General features: G+C 40.8%; 1 protein-coding gene across 3 annotated transcripts in view; it reads right to left on the bottom strand.

The window, feature by feature from the left end:
• Window positions 1–20466, bottom strand: part of LOC117326785 (zinc finger CCHC domain-containing protein 24-like) — a 36759-nt gene extending 16293 nt beyond the window's left edge. For 2 of the 3 annotated variants that reach the window (XR_004532510.1, XM_033883510.1), the window contains exons 1-3: window positions 20126–20462; window positions 16800–16985; window positions 1061–1225 (exon numbers count right to left, since the gene is read on the bottom strand). Coding sequence is in view for 2 of the 3 variants with exons in the window: in XM_033883510.1 (XP_033739401.1) it covers window positions 1061–1225; window positions 16800–16985; window positions 20126–20386 (612 nt within the window). In the remaining variant the exon portion in view is untranslated. Of the gene's footprint in view, window positions 1–1060; window positions 1226–16799; window positions 16986–20125 lie in introns of all 3 variants that reach the window. The other variant, XM_033883521.1, reaches the window with a different exon arrangement.
• Window positions 20467–24028: the final 3562 nt, after the last annotated feature.

The following is a 24028-nucleotide window of genomic DNA, read 5'->3' as shown; positions in this document are numbered from 1 at the left end:
TTGTGGGTATGAGGTACGTGTACCTGTATGTGGGTAAGAGAGGCATATTTGTGGGTATGAGGAGTGGGTACCTGTATGTGGGTATGAGAGGTGGGTACCTGTATGTGGGTAAGAGAAGCATGTCTGTGGGTATGAGGTACGTGTACCTGCATGTGGGTACGAGATACATGTTTGGGTATAAGGTACATTTACCTGTATGCGGGTAAGAGAGGCATATATGTGGGTATGAGGGATGGGTACATGTATGTGGGTATGAGGGATGGGTACCTGTATGTGGGTATCAGGGATGGGTATATGGGCATATTTGTGGGTATGAGGGGTGGGTACCTGTATGTGAGTAAGAGAAGCATGTTTGTGGGTATGAGGGGTGGGTACCTGTATGGGTATGAAAGACAGGTACCTGTTAGTGGGTATAAAGGACGAGTACCTGTTAGTGGGTATAAAGGACGAGTACCTGTTAGTGGGTATAAAGGACGAGTATTTGTTAGTGGGTATAAAGGACGAGTACCTGTTAGGGGGTATAAAGGACGAGTATCTGTATGTGGGTATAAAGGACGAGTATTTGTTAGTGAGTATAAAGGACGAGTACCTGTTAGTTGGTATAAAGGACGAGTACCTGTTAGTGGGGATAAAGGACAAGTACCTGTTAGTGGGTATAAAGGACAAGTATCTGTTAGTGGGTATAAAGGACGAGTACCTGTGAGTGGGTATAAAGGACGAGTACCTGTTAGTGGGTATAAAGGACGAGTACCTGTGAGTGGGTATAAAGGACGAGTACCTGTTAGTGGGTATAACGGACGAGTACCTGTGAGTGGGTATAAAGGACGAGTACCTGTGAGTGGGTATAAAGGACGAGTACCTGTGAGCGGGTATAAAGGACGAGTACCTGTTAGTGGGTATAAAGGACGAGTACCTGTGAGTGGGTATAAAGGACGAGTACCTGTGAGTGGGTATAAAGGACGAGTACCTGTGAGCGGGTATAAAGGACGAGTACCTGTGAGTGGGTTTAAGTACTGGGACATAGAAGTGATGTAAACCTGGTTTTAAATGACATACATACCTGTTTGTGAGGGTAGACGTTGATATGACACTTGATACACTCCTGGCCCATGTTGGCCCAACTGTTGCCACTCATCCACTTGCGTTTACATTTGGGACATTTGTATTCCCCGAAACATCTTTTCTTTCCTTGGTAGGGTGTGAGTCCCTCCCCTTTAGGACGAGCCTGAAGTGAAATCAACATATTTCTCAATTCTAGAGTTAAACCACTTACTTGCAAAAACACTAATGGAATAATAATATACACTTTTATTTGCTCAACCTGTGGACAGTACATGTGTGGCCTGGTTACTGTTCCATCTATAGACGTTACATGTGTGGCCTGGTTACTGTTCCATCTATGGACGTTACATGTATGGCCTGGTTACTGTTCCATCTATGGACAGAACATTTGTGGCCTGGTTACTGTACCATCTATGGACAGAACATGTGTGGCCTGGTTACTGTACCATCTATGGACAGAGCATGTGTGGCCTGGTTACTGTACCATCTATGGACAGAACATATGTGGCCTGGTTACTGTACCTTCTATGGACAGTACATGTGTGACCTGGTTACTGTACCATCTATGGACGGTTCATGTATGGCCTGGTTACTGTTCCATCTATGGACAGTACATGTGTGGCCTGGTTACTGTACCTTCTATGGACAGAACATGTGTGGCCTGGTTACTGTACCATCTATGTACAGAACATGTGTGGCCTGGTTACTGTACCATCTATGGACAGTACATGTGTGACCTGGTTACTGTACCATCTATGGACAGAACATGTGTGGCCTGCTTACTGTTCCATCTATGGACAGAACATGTGTGGCCTGGTTACTCTACCATCTATGGACAGTACATGTGTGACCTGGTTACTGTACCATCTATGGACGGTTCATGTGTGGCCTGGTTACTGTTCCATCTATAGACGTTACATGTATGGCCTGCTAACTGTTCCATCTATGGACAGTACATGTGTGACCTGGTTACTGTACCATCTATGGACAGTACATGTGTGGCCTGGTTACTGTTCCATCTATGGACAGAACATATGTGGCCTGGTTACTGTTCCATCTATGGACAGAACATGTGTGACCTGGTTACTGTACCATCTATGAACAGAACATGTGTGACCTGGTTACTGTACCTTCTATGGACAGAACATTTGTGGCCTGGTTACTGTACCATCTATGGACGTTACATGTGTGGCCTGGTTACTGTACCATCTATGGACAGTACATGTGTGGCCTGGTTACTCTACCATCTATGGACAGAACATGTGTGGCCTGGTTACTCTACCATCTATGGACAGAACATGTGTGGCCTGGTTACTGTACCATCTATGGACAGAACATATGTGGCCTGGTTACAGTACCATCTATGGACAGAACATGTGTGACCTGGTTACTGTGCCATCTATGGACGTTACATGTATGGCCTGGTTACTGTTCCATCTATGGACGTTACATATATGGCCTGGTTACTGTTCCATCTATGGACAGAACATGTGTGGCCTGGTTACTGTACCATCTATGGACAGAACATGTGTGGCCTGGTTACTGTACCATCTATGGACGTTACATGTATGGCCTGGTTACTGTTCCATCTATGGACAGTACATGTGTGACCTGGTTACTGTACCATCTATGGACAGAACATGTGTGGCCTGGTTACTCTACCATCTATGGACAGAACATATGTGGCCTGGTTACTGTACCTTCTATGGACAGAACATGTGTGACCTGGTTACTGTACCATCTATGGACAGAACATGTGTGGCCTGGTTACTGTACCTTCTATGGACAGAACATGTGTGACCTGGTTACTGTACCATCTATGGACAGAACATATGTGGCCTGGTTACTGTACCTTCTATGGACAGAACATATGTGGCCTGGTTTCTGTACCATCTATGGACAGAACATGTGTGACCTGGTTACTGTACCATCTATGGACAGAACATGTGTGACCTGGTTACTGTACCATCTATGGACAGAACATGTGTGACCTGGTTACTGTACCATCTATGGACAGAACATATGTGGCCTGGTTACTGTACCATCTATGGACAGAACATGTGTGACCTGGTTACTGTACCATCTATGGACAGAACATATGTGGCCTGGTTACTGTACCATCTATGGACAGTACATGTGTGGCCTGGTTACTGTACCTTCTATAGACGTTACATGTATGGCCTGCTTACTGTACCATCTATTAACGGTACATGTGTGGCCTGGTTACTGTACCATCTATGGACAGAACATATGTGGCCTGGTTACTGTACCATCTATGGACAGTTCATGTGTGGCCTGGTTACTGTACCATCTATGGACAGAACATGTGTGGCCTGGTTACTGTACCATCTATGACAGAAAGAAACGTTCCAAATTATGTTTAAAATATACCTATGTATAGATAACATTATCAGGATATCAAATGTAACATTTATATGCAATATCAAGCAAAGCATCCTGCACCATGTGGTCACCATGGGGGACATGTATGGCCCTTCCCTTCAGCCAGGGGTTATTGATCATACAGCATGGTCACTAGATAGTCTGATAATGTTATCTATACACATGCATATTTAACATAACATTATTTGGACAATTTCTATCTGTCATACATCTATGGACAGTGCATGTGTGTGACCTGGTTACCGTGCCCCTTCTGACCTATTGACCAGTACATGTGTTGGTTGGTTACCATGCCCCCTATGACCTATTGACCAGTACATGTATTGGTTGGTTACCATGCCCCTATGACCCATTGACCAGTACATGTGTTGGTTGGTTACCGTGCCCCCTATGACCTATTGACCAGTACATGTGTTGGTTGGTTACCGTGCCCCCTATGACCTACTGACCAGTACATGTGTTGGTTGGTTACCGTGCCCCCTATGACCCATTGACCAGTACATGTGTTGGTTGGTTACAATGTCCCCTATGACCTATTGACCTGTGAGTACATGTGTTGGTTGGTTACCGTGCCCCCTATGACCTATTGACCAGTACATGTGTTGGTTGGTTACTGTGCCCCCTATGACCTATTGACCAGTACATGTGGTGGTTGGTTACCGTGCCCCCTATGACCTATTGACCAGTACATGTGTTGGTTGGTGACCGTGCCCCCTATGACCTATTGACCAGTACATGTGTTGGTTGGTTACCGTGCCCCCTATGACCTACTGACCAGTACATGTAGTGGTTGGTTACCGTGCCCCATATGACCCATTGACCAGTACATGTATTGGTTGGTTACCATGCCCCCTATGACCTATTGACCAGTACATGTATTGGTTGGTTACTATGTCCCCTATGACCTATTGACCAGTACAAGTGGTGGTTGGTTACCATGTCCCCTATGACCCATTGACCAGTACATGTATTGGTTGGTTACCGTGCCCCCTATGCCCTACTGACCAGTACATGTGTGGCCTGGTTACCGTGCCCCCTATGACCTATTGACCAGTACATGTGGTGGTTGGTTACTGTGCCCCCTATGACCCATTGACCAGTACATGTATTGGTTGGTTACTGTGCCCCTTCTGACCTATTGACCAGTACATGTGGTGGTTGGTTACCATGTCCCCTATGACCCATTGACCAGTACATGTGTTGGTTGGTTACAATGTCCCCTATGACCTATTGACCTGTGAGTACATGTGTTGGTTGGTTACTGTGCCCCTTCTGACCTATTGACCAGTACATGTGGTGGTTGGTTACCATGTCCCCTTATGACCCATTGACCAGTACATGTGTTGGTTGGTTACAATGTCCCCTATGACCTATTGACCTGTGAGTACATGTGTTGGTTGGTTACCATGCCCTCTTTGACCTATTGACCTGTACATGTGTTGGTTGGTTACCATGCCCACCTAAGGATGATACATGATGTCATACCTAAGTTATGTATACAACTATTTATAGAGTGATGATGTTCTGTTTACATTGGTGGAGTTACAAATCAGGCAGTCGACAGGAACAACCCCATTTGGTAGAGTATGTGTTGTACTTGCGTTACTCTAAAGTTCCAATTAGCACTAGTCAACATCCTATTGTACCACCAATAATATTACTTTGTGATAATGCTTAGAGCAGGTTAGAGACAAAGTTGATCATTCAAACAGATTAGTTGAGCAACATCTACTTTCATAGATGTCACAATGACACAACCTAAGTTGTTTAGTTACTATCAATATTTCCTTGCTCGGTTACATGTCTAGCAGTGTAATAGCAGTTAAAACAGGCAATGAATCCATCACAAGACATGTCTGCTGTCGGCTGCAAAATCTGACTCAAAATCTAAATCAGAACATGCTGACACATGTATACACACCTACAGTAGACAAGGACAACACGTGTATACATGTTTCTTACATTCAACATAAGGCTCAGAGGGCTTGTACAGCTCATATATTAACAAGAAATATCTTTAAAAAAGATAAACGGCATAGTTTTAATGCTGGTGGTTATAATGTAAAACTGCCGGTGAAATAAATTAACGAACTAATGCGTTTCAGCACAGATAACAAAATTCTATCAGCTTGAATAATCTTTGGTGGTAATAAGACTGCATTTGAATCTGGAATATAATTTTATTGATGTGTCATTTGAAAAGATACATCCACTTATTCAGCTTGCATTGAATCTTAACTTTGTTTCGTTTTTTAACTGTATATCTGCATTTTGCATTTACCATTAAATTGACCAATCACATACTTCATCTTGACCAGTAACGCCACCTGTTGCATCATATCCGGGGCCAAAAGAATATTATACGGCTATGCCGAAAAACTATACTTTATAATTCTTTAGATAATGTTAAATGAATGGTTAAACATAAGTAACTCCTGTGACCTTATCTGACCATTCAGCTCAGCACAACAGTCCACACTACTGATGTATATCATCATACCAGATTAACAGTCCACACTACTGATGTATATCATCATACCAGATTAACAGTCCACACTACTGATGTATATCATCATACCAGATTAACAGTCCACACTGCTGATGTATATCATCATACCAGATTAACAGTCCACACTGCTGATGTATATCATCATACCAGATTAACAGTCCACACCGCTGATGTATATCATCATACCAGATTAAAAGTCCACACTACTGATGTATATCATCATACCAGATTAACAGTCCACACCGCTGATGTATATCATCATACCAGATCAACAGTCCACACCGCTGATGTATATCATCATACCAGATTAACAGATTAACAGTCCACACTACTGATGTATATCATCATACCAGATTAACAGTCCACACTGCTGATGTATATCATCATACCAGATTAACAGATTAACAGTCCACACTACTGATGTATATCATCATACCAGATTAACAGATTAACAGTCCACACTACTGATGTATATCATCATACCAGATTAACAGTCCACACCGCTGATGTATATCATCATACCAGATCAACAGTCCACACCGCTGATGTATATCATCATACCAGATTAACAGATTAACAGTCCACACTACTGATGTATATCATCATACCAGATTAACAGTCCACACTACTGATGTGTATCATCATACCAGATCAACAGTCCACACTGCTGATGTATATCATCATACCAGATTAACAGATTAACAGTCCACACTACTGATGTATATCATCATACCAGATTAACAGATTAACAGTCCACACTGCTGATGTATATCATCATACCAGATTAACAGATTAACAGTCCACACTACTGATGTATATCATCATACCAGATTAACAGTCCACACCGCTGATGTATATCATCATACCAGATCAACAGTCCACACCGCTGATGTATATCATCATACCAGATTAACAGATTAACAGTCCACACTACTGATGTATATCATCATACCAGATTAACAGATTAACAGTCCACACTACTGATGTATATCATCGTACCAGATCAACAGTCCACACCGCTAATGTATATCATCATACCAGATCAACAGTCCACACCGCTGATGTATATCATCATACCAAATTAACAGTCCACAGTGCTGATGTATATCATCATACCAGATTAACAGTCCACACCGCTGATGTATATCATCATACCAGATTAACAGTCCACACCGCTGATGTATATCATCGTACCAGATTAACAGTCCACACTACTGATGTATATCATCATACCAGATCAACAGTCCACACTGCTGATGTATATCGTACCAGATTAACAGTCCACACTACTGATGTATATCATCATACCCGATTAACAGTCCACACCGCTGATGTATATCATCATACCAGATTAACAGTCCACACTGCTGATGTATATCATCATACCAGATTAACAGTCCACACCGCTGATGTATATCATCATACCAGATTAACAGTCCACACTGCTGATGTATATCATCATACCAGATTAAAAGATTAACAGTCCACACTGCTGATGTATATCATCATACCAGATTAACAGTCCACACTACTGATGTATATCATCATACCAGATTAACAGTCCACACTGCTGATGTATATCATCATACCAGATTAACAGTCCACACTGCTGATGTATATCATCATACCAGATTAACAGTCCACACTGCTGATGTATATCATCATACCAGATCAACAGTCCACACTACTGATGTATATCATCATACCAGATTAACAGTCCACACCGCTGATGTATATCATCATACCAGATTAACAGATAAACAGTCCACACTGCTGATGTATATCATCATACCAGATTAACAGTCCACACTACTGATGTGTATCATCATACCAGATTAACAGTCCACACTGCTATGTATATCATCATACCAGATTAACAGATTAACAGTCCACACTGCTGATGTATATCATCATACCAGATTAACAGTCCACACTGCTATGTATATCATCATACCAGATTAACAGATTAACAGTCCACACTGCTGATGTATATCATCATACCAGATTAACAGATTAACAGTCCACACTGCTATGTATATCATCATACCAGATTAACAGTCCACACTACTGATGTATATCATCATACCAGATCAACAGTCCACACTACTGATGTATATCATCATACCAGATTAACAGTCCACACCGCTGATGTATATCATCATACCAGATTAACAGTCCACACTGCTGATGTATATCATCATACCAGATTAACAGTCCACACCGCTGATGTATATCATCATACCAGATTAACAGTCCACACCGCTGATGTATATCATCATACCAGATAAACAGTCCACACCGCTGATGTATATCATCATACCAGATTAACAGTCCACACTGCTGATGTATATCATCATACCAGATTAACAGTCCACACCGCTGATGTATATCATACCAGATTAACAGTCCACACTACTGATGTATATCATCATACCAGATTAACAGTCCACACCGCTGATGTATATCATCATACCAGATTAACAGTCCACACCGCTGATGTATATCATCATACCAGATTAACAGTCCACACTACTGATGTATATCATCATACCAGATTAACAGTCCACACTGCTGATGTATATCATCATACCAGATCAACAGTCCACACTGCTGATGTATATCGTACCAGATTAACAGTCCACACTGCTGATGTATATCATCATACCAGATCAACAGTCCACACTACTGATGTATATCATCATACCAGATTAACAGTCCACACTGCTGATGTATATCATCATACCAGATTAACAGATTAACAGTCCACACTACTGATGTATATCATCATACCAGATTAACAGTCCACACTACTGATGTATATCATCATACCAGATTAACAGTCCACACTGCTGATGTATATCATCATACCAGATCAACAGTCCACACTACTGATGTATATCATCATACCAGATTAACAGTCCACACCGCTGATGTGTATCATCATACCAGATTAACAGTCCACACCGCTGATGTATATCATCATACTAGATCAACAGTCCACACTACTGATGTGTATCATCATACCAGATTAACAGATTAACAGTCCACACTACTGATGTATATCATCATACCAGATTAACAGTCCACACTACTGATGTATATCATCATACCAGATTAACAGTCCACACCGCTGATGTGTATCATCATACCAGATTAACAGTCCACACTACTGATGTATATCATCATACCAGATTAACAGTCCACACTACTGATGTATATCATCATACCAGATTAACAGTCCACACTACTGATGTATATCATCATACCAGATTAACAGTCCACACTACTGATGTATATCATCATACCAGATTAACAGTCCACACTACTGATGTATATCATCATACCAGATTAACAGTCCACACCGCTGATGTGTATCATCATACCAGATTAACAGTCCACACTACTGATGTATATCATCATACCAGATTAACAGTCCACACCGCTGATGTGTATCATCATACCAGATTAACAGTCCACACTACTGATGTATATCATCATACCAGATTAACAGTCCACACTACTGATGTATATCATCATACCAGATAAACAGTCCACACTGCTATGTATATCATCATACCAGATTAACAGTCCACACTACTGATGTATATCATCATACCAGATTAACAGTCCACACTACTGATGTATATCATCATACCAGATTAACAGTCCACACTGCTCATGTGTATCATCATACCAGATTCTTTGTAATGTTGTATTAACATCCTTGGTAGATGCTGGCTAAACCGTGACATTTTAACATACACGCCCCATGACCTCGGAAGTACATCAAGGTCATTTACATGAGGAAACTTTCTTCATCCCAGTTTCTTACTGCCCTTATAAAAGACTGTTCTAGTTGTTAAAATCAAATGTTGAACTGTACTGACAATTCTGCCAATTACAGTCCCATACCAGATGTAAATTATATGCCAAGAATGCACAGCAGATGAGTTCCTGTAGGAATTAATTCTACAAATGTCCCAAGTAAGATGTTGCAGTGACAAATAGTGTAGTGTCACTGGTACTTTGAGCCATGTAAAAACTAACTAGTTGTAGAGTACAGACATACTACAAGACAACACATACAAGCTCTTCAATCCGATACATCAAACCTTCCCATCCATTCCATACCTTCAAAACTTTCATTTGTATCTCCCATCAGTTTGTGGAGGTACCAGGACTTTGAATCAATGTTCCATTATTTCAAAATGCAACTGTTTTTTGTCTTACCAATGACTGTAGTATTGAGATATAGATTCCATCTCCAGTGTATGTATAATTGTAGTAGCTGGCTTTAGTCAAACAAGAGGCCCAGAGGGCCTGTATCGCTCACCTGGTTTCATGAGATATGAAACAAGAATGATGCTTAAACTTGTATATTTGTTGCTGGTATTGCTGTCAATATATATCATAAGCATTTTATATGGGTACATGTACATTGTTTTTATTTTAATACTAAATATGCCAAAAAGTGCATTAATCCATGAAATGAAATTGACTTTTGGCGCGACCCTATAGGGATGCTACCACACAAATGTGAGTGATATCCATTGCTTGGTTTCAGAGAAGAACTTGTTTAGACCAATTGACCCCTTTTGACCCTGCCCTCTGCCCCCTGGGGGGTCAGCTCCTTCCTTTATGCAATTTCCAATCCCTTCCCCAATATGATGCTACCAGTGAAATCATTGCTAAGTTTCAGAGAATAAGTTGTTTAAATCAATTTAGCCAAATTGACCCCTTTTGGCAACATCTCCAGCCCCCTGGCGGCCAGGGTCAACCCAAACATTTTTACAATTTTGAATCCCCACCCCATAACCATGCTACCATACAGATGTGAATAATATCCATTGCTTAGTTTCAGAGAAGAAGTTGTTTAAACAAATTGACCAATTTTGAATCCCCACCCCATAGTGATGCTACCAGGCAAATATGAGCGATAGCCATTGCTTGGTTTCAGAGAGGAAGTTGTTTATATGAATATAGCCGGATTGACCACATTCGGCCCCGCCCCTCAGGCCCCTGGGGGGTCAGCCCCATCATTTGTACAATTTTGAATCCCCACTCCATAATGCTTCTGGGCAAATATGAGCGATAGCCATTGCTTGGTTTCAGAAAAGAAGTCGTTTATATGAATATAGCCGGATTGACCACATTCGGCCCCGCCCCTCAGGCCCCTGGGGGGTCAGCCCCATCATTTGTACAATTTTGAATCCCCACCCCATAGTGATGCTACCAGGCAAATATGAGCGATAGCCATTGCTTGGTTTCAGAGAAGAAGTCGTTTATATCAATAACGCCAAATTGACCCCTTTTGGCCCCGCCCCAGAGGCCCCCAGGGGGTCAGCCCCATCATTTGTACAATTTTGAGTCCCCTACCCATAGGGATGCTTCTGACCAAGTTTGTGCAAATTCCGATCAGCGGTTATGAAGAAGAAGTCAAATAAGTCAATTGTTGACGGACGGACGACGGACGACGGACGGACGACAGACGGACGGACGGACGACGGACGCCACGGTATGGCATAAGCCCAGGTGAGCTAATAACCACACAAGTTCAAAGTGTATAGACTAACGTTACTCAGTTTTTATTTACACTTTTGGAAGTTCAACCATATTTAAGCAAAAGTAGGAGACAAATTTGAAGGCGAGACCTCCTCTGATGTTCTAATTAAGGTGTTTTGTCATCGGTAATAATCCAGCTCAGTGCCTGTAAAGATCAATTTTCCTCAGACAACAACATCTACAACATAACTCACAATATATCTTGTAGGTGTTCAGTTTCTTGTGTTACAATTTTGTCTGGAATCCTCTGATCTTGCTTTACAGTTGTATTTAGACAGATACATTGTTTACATATCAAACAAAATGATACAATATACAAATCTCAATCAGTTTGTACTAGCTTCATTACCAGGAACCATTTGTAGCAGAATTACTGTTAATTTATCAATTAAGCCAGTTTAATTTAAATTCCCTCCCTGCAGAACACCTTATATTGAAGGGTTTTTTTTACTTTTACCAAGATGATAAATATGGTTTTTTTCTAAAAGTAACTGTATGTAGTGTATAACTGTATTGCTCACTCGGATATTTCAGTGATTACATATTTTTTACCCTGGACGGCCAGACTCACAATTTATACCAAATTTGTTCCCTTTTACTCAAAGATGCTTCAGATCAAATATGGTATATGGATTTTGAATAATTTGCTTTCCCTCATAGGGCCCAGCCCCTCTGCCCAACCATTAGTACAATTTGGAATCTCCATCACATAGGAATATTACCAGTCAAATATGAAAGTTATATATACATTACTTAGTTCCACAGAAGTAGTAATTGATAGAAATATAGTTGAATTGCTGCTTTTTGGTTCCACCCTCAGCCCCCAAGGGGTTCAGATCCACCAATATGTGTAATTTTCGTAAATATACATATTTTCAATCGTGAACATCCAGGGATGCTTTCAGTCAAATATAAGTGATATCCATTGCTTTGTTTCAGAGAGGTTTGGCTTGGTTTGGTTTATTTTGTTTAACGTCCTATTAATTAACAGTCAGGGTCATTGAAGGACGTGCCCGGTTTTAGAGGTGGAGGAAAGCCAGAGTACGCAGAGAAAAATCACCGGCCTACAGTCAGTACCTGGCAACTGCCCCACGTAGATTTCGAACTCACAACCCAAAGGTGGAGGGCTAGTGATAAAGTGTTGGGACACCTTAACCACTCAGCCACCTTCAGAGAGGAAGTTAATAGAAATAAAGCAGAAGTGCCCACTTTTGAATCTGCCCTTCATCCCCCTGGCAAGTCAGCCCCAACATCTGTACAATTTTGAATTCCCCTCGCCTCTGAATGCTTCCAGACAAATCAAATCAAATTCTGATCAGCAAAGTAAGAAATAGCTAAAAGTCTATAACATATATTGTTATCAGTACCTTTTCGAGAAATAGCTGTAACATATATTATCTGTACTTTGAGAAATAGTGAGAAATAGCTATAACATATTGTTATCAGCACATCTCCGAGAAATAGTGAGAAATAGCTATAACATATTGTTATCAGCACATCTCCGAGAAATAGTGAGAAATAGCTATAACATATTGTTATCAGCACATCTCCGAGAAATAGTGAGAAATAGCTATAACATATGTTATTATCAGTACCACTAGAGAAATAGTGAGAAATAGCTGTAACATATCAGTACCTCTAGAGAGATGGACTGATGGACCACAGACAAAAGATATTCTAAAAGCCCATAAACTGAAGATGGTTGACAGGCAAAAGGGTGGACGACAGATGCTGCATAATATGCTCAGTGGCATTTCCCGCATGTGAGCTAAAAACTGATGACAATGCAGAATGGGCGAAACATTTTATTTTCATGATAACGGGTAACCAACCAGTACAATGAACTTTGTATTCACCACTAATAAACCATAAATGTCCAAATACCTAAGTAGCATCCACAAACCTACATTATGTCAACATACTCATGCTCAATGCAAGATATTGTCAACAAACCAAACTAACCCTAAATGTCGGAGAACTTGTCTACATTCCAGTAAGTGATGCATACCTTGACAACAAACTAATACAGGCTGCTAGACTGGTATAAACAGCAGTGGAACAGAGAGTGGGAGGGGGCACCTAGTGATGGGAGGGGAGATCTACACTCCTCTCATTGGGGTTGACAAGCCAACAAGTAACACCAAATTCCTCTCTACACTATAGATTAATGGCCACAAGTAGAAAACCATACAACTGTTGAATTTTATTGGCCAGGAGAAAAGTCTATTGTGTGGCTGATAATGTTTATAATACATCATGGTCCATGGGACTGGCAAGAGGCCAGGCTGTTAGTCATATAGATGTGTATCTCCTACCCTGGAAAGTACCACACCACATCACCTCCCCTAAAACTAACACACCACATCTCCCCCTAAATCACACTACCATACAACCCCTACCCCTAAAATACAATACCATACAACCCCTCCCCCTAAAACACACTACTGTACAATCCCTCCCCCTAAAACACACTACCATACAACCCCTACCCCTAAAACACACTACTGTACAACCCCTCCCCCTAAAACACACTACCATACAACCCCTCTCTCTAAAACACACTACCATACAATCCCTCCCCCTAAAACACACTACCATACAACCCCTACTCTCTAAACACACTACTGTACAACCCCTCCCCTAAACACACTACATACAACCCCTCCCCCTAAAACACACTACCATACAACCCCTCCCCCTAAAACACACTACCATACAACCCCTCCCCCTAAAACACACTACCGTACAACCCCTCTCTCTAAACATACTACTGTACAACCCCTCCCCCTAAAACACACTACCATACAACCCCTCCCCTAAAACACACTACCATACAACCCCTCCCCCTAAAACACACTACCATACAACCCCTCCCCCTAAAACACACTACCATCCAACCCCTCTCTCTAAAACACACTACCATACAACCCCTCCCCCTAAAACACACTACAATACAACCCCTCCCCCTAAAACACACTACCATACAACCCCTCTCTCTAAAACATACTACTGTACAACCCCTCTCTCTAAAACACACTACCGTACAACCCCTCCCCCTAAAACACACTACCATACAACCCCTACCCCTAAAATACTATACCATACAACCCCTCCCCCTAAAACACACTACCATACAACCCCTCCCCCTAAAACACACTACCATACAACCCCTCCCCCTAAAACACACTACAATTCAACCCCTCTCTCTAAAACACATTACCGTACAACCCCTACTACCATACAACCCCTCCCCCTAAAACACACTACCGTACAACCCCTCTCTCTAAAACATACTACTGTACAACCCCTCCCCCTAAAACACACTACCATACAACCCTCTCTCTAAAACATACTACTGTACAACCCCTCCCCCTAAAACACACTACCATACAACCCCTCTCTCTAAAACATACTACTGTACAACCCCTCCCCCTAAAACACACTACCATACAACTCCTACCCCTAAAACACATTACCATCCAACCCCTCTCTCTAAAACACACTACCGTACACCCCCTCCCCCTAAAACACACTACAATACAACCCCTCCCCCTAAAACACACTACCATACAACCCCTCTCTCTAAAACATACTACTGTACAACCCCTCTCTCTAAAACACACTACCGTACAACCCCTCCCCCTAAAACACTACCATACAACCCCTACCCCTAAAATACTATACCATACAACCCCTCCCCCTAAAACACACTACCATACAACCCCTCCCCCTAAAACATACTACCGTACAACCCCTCCCCCTAAAACACAATTCCGTACAACCCCTCCCCCTTAGACACACTACCGTACAACCCCTCCCCCTAAAACAAGCTACTGTACAACCCCTCCCCCTAAAACAAGCTACCGTACAACCCCTCCCCCTAAAACATACTACTGTACAACCCCTCCCCCTAAAACATACTACCGTACAACCCCTCTCCCTAAAACATACTACTGTACAACCCCTCCCCCTAAAACATACTACCGTACAACCCCTCTCCCTAAAACATACTACAATTCAACCCCTCCCCCTAAAACATACTACTGTACAACCCCTCCCCCTTAAACACAATACCGTACAACCCCTCCCCCTTAAACATACTACCGTACAACCCCTCCCCCTAAACATACTACCGTACAACCCCTCCCCCTAAAACATACTACCGTACAACCCCTCCCCCTAAAACATACTACCGTACAACCCCTCCCCCTAAAACATACTACTGTACAACCCCTCCCCCTTAAACACAATACCGTACAACCCCTTCCCCTTAAACATACTACCGTACAACCGTACACAGAATTTTTCGATTTTACAAATGCGGAAAAGGATATTTCTTGAAAACTATTTAGGATGAATTTAAAACGGGGCGAATAGGTTTTGTGTTGCTCAAAGGCGAAAATAACATTCTCTGAATCTACTTCCCATAGGAAATGATTGGAATACTACTGGATACACCAACTACACACCCTGACAGCACTAGAGATCAATGTCTCAAGGGTAATTGTTGCATCCCCAGTCATTTCTTTTAATTGATACCAAACAGTAGTTTAAATGACATGATTCAACAGTAGTTTAAATAGCATGATTCAACAGTAGTTTAAATAGCATGATTCAACAGTAGTTTAAATGACATGATTCAACAGTAGTTTAAATAGCATGATTCAACAGCAGTTTAAATAGCATGATTCAATAGCAGTTTAAATAGCATGATTCAACAGTAGTTTAAATAGCATGATTCAACAACAGTAGTTTAAATAGCATGATTCAACAGTAGTTTAAATAGCATGATTCAACAGTAGTTAAATAGCATGATTCAACAGTAGTTAAATAGCATGATTCAACAGTAGTTTAAATAGCATGATTCAACAGTAGTTTAAATGACATGATTCAACAGTAGTTTAAATGGCATGATTCAACAGTAGTTTAAATAGCATGATTGGTAAGAAGTTGGGAATTAAAAGTAAAATGACCTAGAACTTCCGTTCTCTCTTAGTTAAGTGTAGGTATGACTTCCACCTCTAGTTTTGAAAACAATCAATGTTGACATTTCATTATCAATAGTCAGGAATTGGTCGTCTTTCCATGTTAATAGATATAGATTATAATTGATCCTTAGTACAACACTATCACCAATCTTCTGGTCTCCAAGGTATGGCATTATGATCTCCTGTCCATGGTTCTTACAATCTACTTGGATATAGACCACAAGGCTACAAGATCTACTATGAACACAATAGTAGCAGATGAGGATTAATTTTACCTGTGGACAGTCTTTGATGTAGTGGCCTTTGGTGAAGCACAGATGACAGAGGTAGGTGCTGGGAGGGCGTTTACTGGGCTTCCTGTCCAGGGACAAGGACAGGTCGCTGAAATGATCCACCAAATCATTGATGCTCCCATAAGGTGAAGTTGATACCTGCTGGGACAATGTGCCCTGGAACGCATTCTGAAAGGTAAAAAGACTTTAATCAATAACAAGATACCAGGTAATCTCAAACCAAACACTACCAGGTAATCTCAAACCAAACACTACCAGGTAATCTCAAACCAAACACTACCAGGTAATCTCAAACCAAACACTACCAGGTAATCTCAAACCAAACACTACCAGGTAATCTCAAACCAAGCACTACCAGGTAATTTCAAACCAAACACTACCAGGTAATCTCACACCAAACACTACCAGGTAATCTCAAACCAAACACTACCAGGTAATCTTAAACCAAACACTACCAGGTAATCTCAAACCAATCACTACCAGGTAATCTCAAACCAAGCACTACCAGGTAATCTCAAACCAAACACTACCAGGTAATCTCAAACCAATCACTACCAGGTAATCTCACACCAAACACTACCAGGTAATCTCAAACCAATCACTACCAGGTAATCTCAAACCAAGCAATACCAGGTTATCTCAAAACAAACACTACCAGGTAATCTCAAACCAATCACTACCAGGTAATCTCAAACCAAACACTACCAGGTAATCTCCAACCAATCACTACCAGGTAATCTCCAACCAAACACTACCAGGTAATCTCCAACCAAACACTACCAGGTAATCTCAAACCAAACAATATCGGGTAATCTCAAACCAAACACTACCAGGTAATCTCAAACCAATCACTACCAGGTAATCTCAAACCAAACACTACCAGGTAATCTCCAACAAACACTACCAGGTAATCTCAAACCAAACAATATCGGGTAATCTCAAACCAAACACTACCAGGTAATCTCAAACCAATCACGACCAGGTAATCTCAAACCAAACACTACCAGGTAATCTTAAACCAAACACTACCAGGTAATCTCAAACCAAACACTACCAGGTAATCTCCAACCAATCACTACCAGGTAATCTCCAACCAATCACTACCAGGTAATCTCCAACCAATCACTACCAGGTTATCTCAAAACAAACACTACCAGGTAATCTCAAACCAAGCACTACCAGGTAATCTCAAACCAAACACTACCAGGTAATCTCCAACCAAACACTAACAGGTAATCTCAAACCAAACACTACCAGGTAATCTTAAACCAAACACTACCAGGTAATCTCAAACCAAACACTACCAGGTAATCTTAAAACAAACACTACCAGGTAATCTCAAACCAAACACTACCAGGTAATCTCAAACCAAACAATACAATTCTGTGATTTGGTCTTTTACCATAAAAAAAAGTTTAGGTAAGGATTTTTTTCTCATTTTTTTTTTGCAAACATTACATACAATCAAGGGTTCTTTATCAAAACAGTACATTAGAAGTGAAACTTAGGCCCTTGTGGGAACAAAGCTGTTCCTTTGTTGAGCAAGGTAGGGGTAGACAAAGACCCCTGTGGGGAAAAAAGGTAGAAAGACAACCCACTGTGGGAACAATAAAACAATAAAAAATATCTCAGGCTATAGGTCCCTGTAGAAAGACACAGGCCCTTGTTGGAACAATATAAAAAGTCACAGGTCATCGGTCCCTATAGAAACAAGGTAGAAAGACACAGGCCCTTATTGGAACAATATAAAAAGTCACAGGCCATAGGTCCCTATAGAAACAAGGTAGAAAGACACAGGCCCTTGTTGGAACAATATAAAAAGTCACAGGCCATAGGTCCCTATAGAAACAAGGTAGAAAGACACAGGCCCTTGTTGGAACAATATAAAAAGTCACAGGCCATAGGTCCCTATAGAAACAAGGTGGAAAGCAATAGGCTATTGTGGATCAAAGTAGATTTAGAGATTTGATACTTTCTCCCATTTATTGGTCAATGAGGTGATCTTAATACACAGCAATTGGTTTCAAAGGGATGGATAGGTTTAATGTTAATTTAGTGTTAAATCTTGTAAATTAAACAACTTGTGTGCTTTTAAAAAACAATTCTCAAAAGAACCTCATTTTCTTTCAATTTCACATGGTGCCTTAGAGAATATTCTTTTAACTATAAAAGTCAACATGAGAGTTTTAATCACAGCCTTACTTTCCAGGCTATGACAACAGAAGTGCTGCCCCAGAACTCCCCTTGAAGATGCCCTGCCTACATGCCACAGGATAAAGTGGGCACAGCTGTGGAGGGCCACAGTAACATGCCAGATCCCAGGGGACCTTCACCCCTGCTGATTTACCAGTCCACCAAAACAAACCAGTTCTCAAAAATAAACATACACTAATTCTTGATTATTCCAGACCACATTGGCCTGGAGGAAAACAATGTCACAAAACGGTAAACCAAACTTTTTCAGAAGATCACTTTTTCTTCTTGAATCCAAATAACGTACTTATAACATTGGGTAAACGTGAAATTATAATGAAATAAATCAAACCTATACAGACTTAAAGAACGATTATTTATCAGATGTACTTAAAAGTTATGCAAGCAAAAACAGCTTTGACATAATTTTTGAAGAATTACACTATAGTTCTATACAGAATACTTCAAATTTCAGATATAATTTCGTGAAAATGGCATTATTTTCTAATGCCTCGACTCTAGCAGAAACATCTGTTGGTATGTGCTGTGTCTGAGGGGCTAGATAACAGATATGGGCCTCCTCAAGAAAGTGCCCCGTCGCGAGGCAGACGATACCGTCCCCGGCAAACTCCAGCACAGAGTGTTTGGCTAAGTAGGTTATATTTTGGGCCGTTCAATATAAACGATACAGAATTCCTAAAATGGTTTATATATTCTATATTATGTATAAATATAGACGCTCTCTTCACGCCGTAAGGAAATGGGTCATTTGCTTCCAAGTACATCTGATGATAATTAGCTCTGAACAGCACGTGTCGAAACACCACTCGTTCACTTGGGTTTTTTCTCGAGTCTTGTAAAATATACTTGACAGTAAGTAACTATCACGGCATCGTTTTGACGAAACGAAACACACATTCACAAAAATGTAAAGACAACTTGAAATATAGTATACAAGTGCTTAAAGGCCCGTAACCAACATGTCATAACAAACGAAATTTTGTCAAAGATATTCGTGATCTGCCATATTAGTTTCATGGCTGTCGTCACTTGGATACTGTGGCTGGAAGTTCAGTTCCCGAAAATTGATTTTGTAATTTACATGTGCTACTTACAGTGTTTAGGCCATTCAGCGATACCGGGGACCAACCGTCCGGACCGTAAATATTCTGTCCATTTTTTAGCAAAGATGTTACGGTATTGACGGAGTTGACCGTAGATACAGGGCTGGACCACGGATCACTGTAGAGAGACTGACTCCCTTGTACCCCTCCCTGGCCGTCCGCGAGGGTAAGGTAGACCCCCCAGTTCATGAGGAGCTGAGTGGGCTGGTACTGAAGTGACCCAGCGCTGTCCATGGTGGCCAAGGAGGTCATATTCACAGATCTTCACCCCACCGGAAAGATGTTCTAAATGCCGAAAACTTGGCCAACTTCGTGTAAAGTTGTGGAAGGCGGGGTCATGCTGCCATTCAACTTCCTTGGCACTGTCTGATGTTGTTCAGTCTGACGTATTAGGTAAGGGGCGGAGATTGCAGCAACTCCATTGGCTACACAGCGAGCAGCTACGGATGTGGCGCGCACCTGTGGCGATGCTGTGGCGATGGACCATCCTTATCTATCAATTTGCAAAATGAAATAGGGGAGAAAATAAATTAATTGCTTTCCAATGTGTTAATAGTGAAGCGTTTGTGATTTTATTAGTATGCGTTATGTACATTTATTTTTGGGTATTACGTTACTGTCGCTGAACATGGTGGTTGCGGACACTTTTCAGGAGGGGACTAAAAAGTATGGTACCCCCTCACTTACACATAATGTTTTGACGTGTATTATACATGACTTTTCAAAGTGGAAATTGACTGCTAAGCTTCACCTCGCTCTGGTAGATTGGCCTTTTGTAACAATTTTAACAAATTCAACAAATCGAAATTAGCTTTGCTCAGGTACACGAATGTTTTCTCTTTAATGTCATTACGTCATTTAACATGAGCTCGACTTCTTCATGTACTAATTCGTACCTCTTTGTGATATTAAATAGAAAATACCAGGTAGCAGGTTAAGTAATAGATTTAGAGATTCTGCGTCAAAATATTGTTGTTTTTTTAGCGTTTAAGAATAACAATGACCTTCCTTTATACTGCCTATACATTTTTACTTATATATAGTAATAAATGTAGTTGCCGCTAAACTAGTGAACAAATAAATCATATGCCCAAAACTCGTTGATATAGGAACATCGAAATTTGATAGATCGAACTATGTTTTTAATCGCTTGAAACCGGCGGCATATAAAATTCGTGCATTTTAACTTAAGATAGCGAGGGGCCAATATATATATTTTTTAGAAATTGAAGGGCGCAATTAGAAATTACTTTTCACGTCACTCGACAGTTATCAAGTTAAGTTAAATGTGTTGCATTGGCGTAGTGGTAAAATGCGTCTAGTTGGTACCTCCATGTCTAAATATAGCATATACGTGCAAAAAAAAAAAGTCCATAAAATACAAGCCGGTTTTAAATCGAGTTCCCGAGAGATCGGTTGAAAGCAAAGAGAGATATCCGGAAAATTAAAAGTTTACGAACTCCACCATACCATTTTAAAACTGCCGTCACGTGAATTTTGACAGGTGTGTATACCCTAATGATGGGTTTGTCAGTCGCGTGTGGTTTTCTTACTGACTGAACCCATAATTATCATTTTTCTAAACGCATATCTTCATGGAATAATTATCATCATAATTATCATATTATCAAGTTTGTTCAAACAAGTCATTCCTTGGAGCGTTATTAGATCCAGATCACAGTACCGGAATGTCGTAATCAAGCGAGCAATGTCATTTTTCAATTGGGGTTGATGCCGAGACGAATTGATATCAGGATCACCAAAGCTTGGAATAAGTCTTTGAAGTCCAGTGTTTCCTCCCTAGATATCGAGAACAGAGAAATATGGTGACTAAATACTGCCCTGTTGCATTGGCGTCTCACGACAGAGTACCATGTGACAACAGTACCCGTCAATACGACAGTGTGCTATGTGACAAAATTACCCGTCAATACGACAATGTGCCATGTGACAAAAGTACCCGTCAATACGACAGTGCGACATGCGACAAAACTACCCGTCAATACGACAGTGTGCCATGCGACAAAAGTACCGTCAATACGACAGTGTGCCATGCCACCAAAGTACCGTCAATACGACAGTGTGCCATGCCACCAAAGTACCCGTCAATACGACAGTGTGCCATGCGACAAAATTACCCGTCAATACGACAGTGTGCCATGCGACAAAAGTACCAGTCAATACGACAGTGTGCCATGCGACAAAAGTACCGTCAATACGACAGTGTGCCATGTGACAAAAGTACCCGTCAATACGACAGTGTGCCATGCGACAAAAGTACCCGTCAATACGACAGTGTGCCATGCGACAAATGTACCTGTCAATACGACAGTGTTCCATGTGACAAAAGTACCGTCAATACGACAGTGTGCCATGTGACAAAAGTACCGTCAATACGACAGTGTGCCATGCGACAAAATTACCCGTCAATACGACAGTGTGCAATGTGACAAAATTACTGTCAATACGTCGTACCAGTTTTGATTCAGATTCATATTTTTATCAGGAAAACAAGATAGTGATAATAAAATGTAGGTACACGTTTGATACAATTACCATTCCACATTATCTCTCAGGTCTAAAGCATTCCTCGTGAATTTACATTAGAAATAATGTAAGTATCCAGGAGTTTGGATCTGACTGCATATTGAAAAAGTTAGGAGTAACCTTTACTTTCCACACAGGACAAAATCCACAAAGTCTATTTTTCCTTGGGATTTTCGTTTATTATACCGTCCCTCAATACTTTGAACTAGTGCGTAAGTCTGTAATAGAACATTTCATAGATTTTGGCAAGTTTGGATACAAATAGAATGGAGATTCTAATTCCATAAAAATGTTATCATGCCAACCTAATATCTATTTACCAGTTTTAATTTTTGGGGGTTTCATGATACTCTGTTGATCATAATAGACGCAATTAAACTCAAATAAAACTTCCTTTCATGTGGGGTTACATCTGAACCAACGTTGATCAATCTAAGAACTTTGTATAAGTAGTAGCTGTACAAATTGTATGTGAACACGATGACTGGTTTTCGAGAGCATCCGAGTTTCTCTCCGTATTCGAAGACTGTCTTTAAACTATAAGTATACATTTTAACATCTTATGATGTTGTTGCTCCACTGGTAAATTGTCTTGATTGGATAAATCAACATCATAGTCGGCTAACCATAACTCGTTATGTAGGTAAGGATAGGTCATTATAGTCGGCTAACCATACCTCGTTATGTAGGTAAGGATAGGTCATTATAGTCGGCTAACCATACCTCGTCATTATAGTCGGCTAACCATACCTCGTTATGTAGGTAAGGATAGGTCATTATAGTCGGCTAACCATACCTCGTTATATAGGTAAGGATAGGTCATTATAGTCGGCTAACCATACCTCGTTATGTAGGTAAGGATAGGTCATTATAGTCGGCTAACCATACCTCGTTATGTAGGTAAGGATAGGTCATTATAGTCGGCTAACCATACCTCGTTATCGTAGATAAGGATAGGTCATTATGGTCGGCTAACCACACCTCGTTATCGTAGATAAGGATAGGTCATTATAGTCGGCTAACCATACCTCGTTATGTAGGTAAGGATAGGTCATTATAGTCGGCCATACATACCTATAATTATAGGGATACGTCTCATCAAAGTATTTCTGTGGACATCTTGAAAAGAGATGCAATTAATGTTGATTGAGAAAAGCTTTCAGAGCCTTATTATATAGGTAATCATCTACATTTAAAATACTACACCTAAATATTTGCATTTGTCTACTCTTTCTAACACTTCCCCACTGCATTGGAATGTATATGTAGAATAATCCTTTATTCCTTTACGCATTATCCTGACCTTTGTTTGACCAATATTTACATTCAATTTCCGTGATTTGCAGT

This window comes from Pecten maximus, chromosome 1 (genome assembly GCF_902652985.1).
Source record: "Pecten maximus chromosome 1, xPecMax1.1, whole genome shotgun sequence".
NCBI classification, from domain to species: domain Eukaryota; kingdom Metazoa; phylum Mollusca; class Bivalvia; order Pectinida; family Pectinidae; genus Pecten; species Pecten maximus.
Note: the sequence above shows the minus strand (reverse complement) of the source record. Positions and strands in the feature narration are given on the sequence as shown.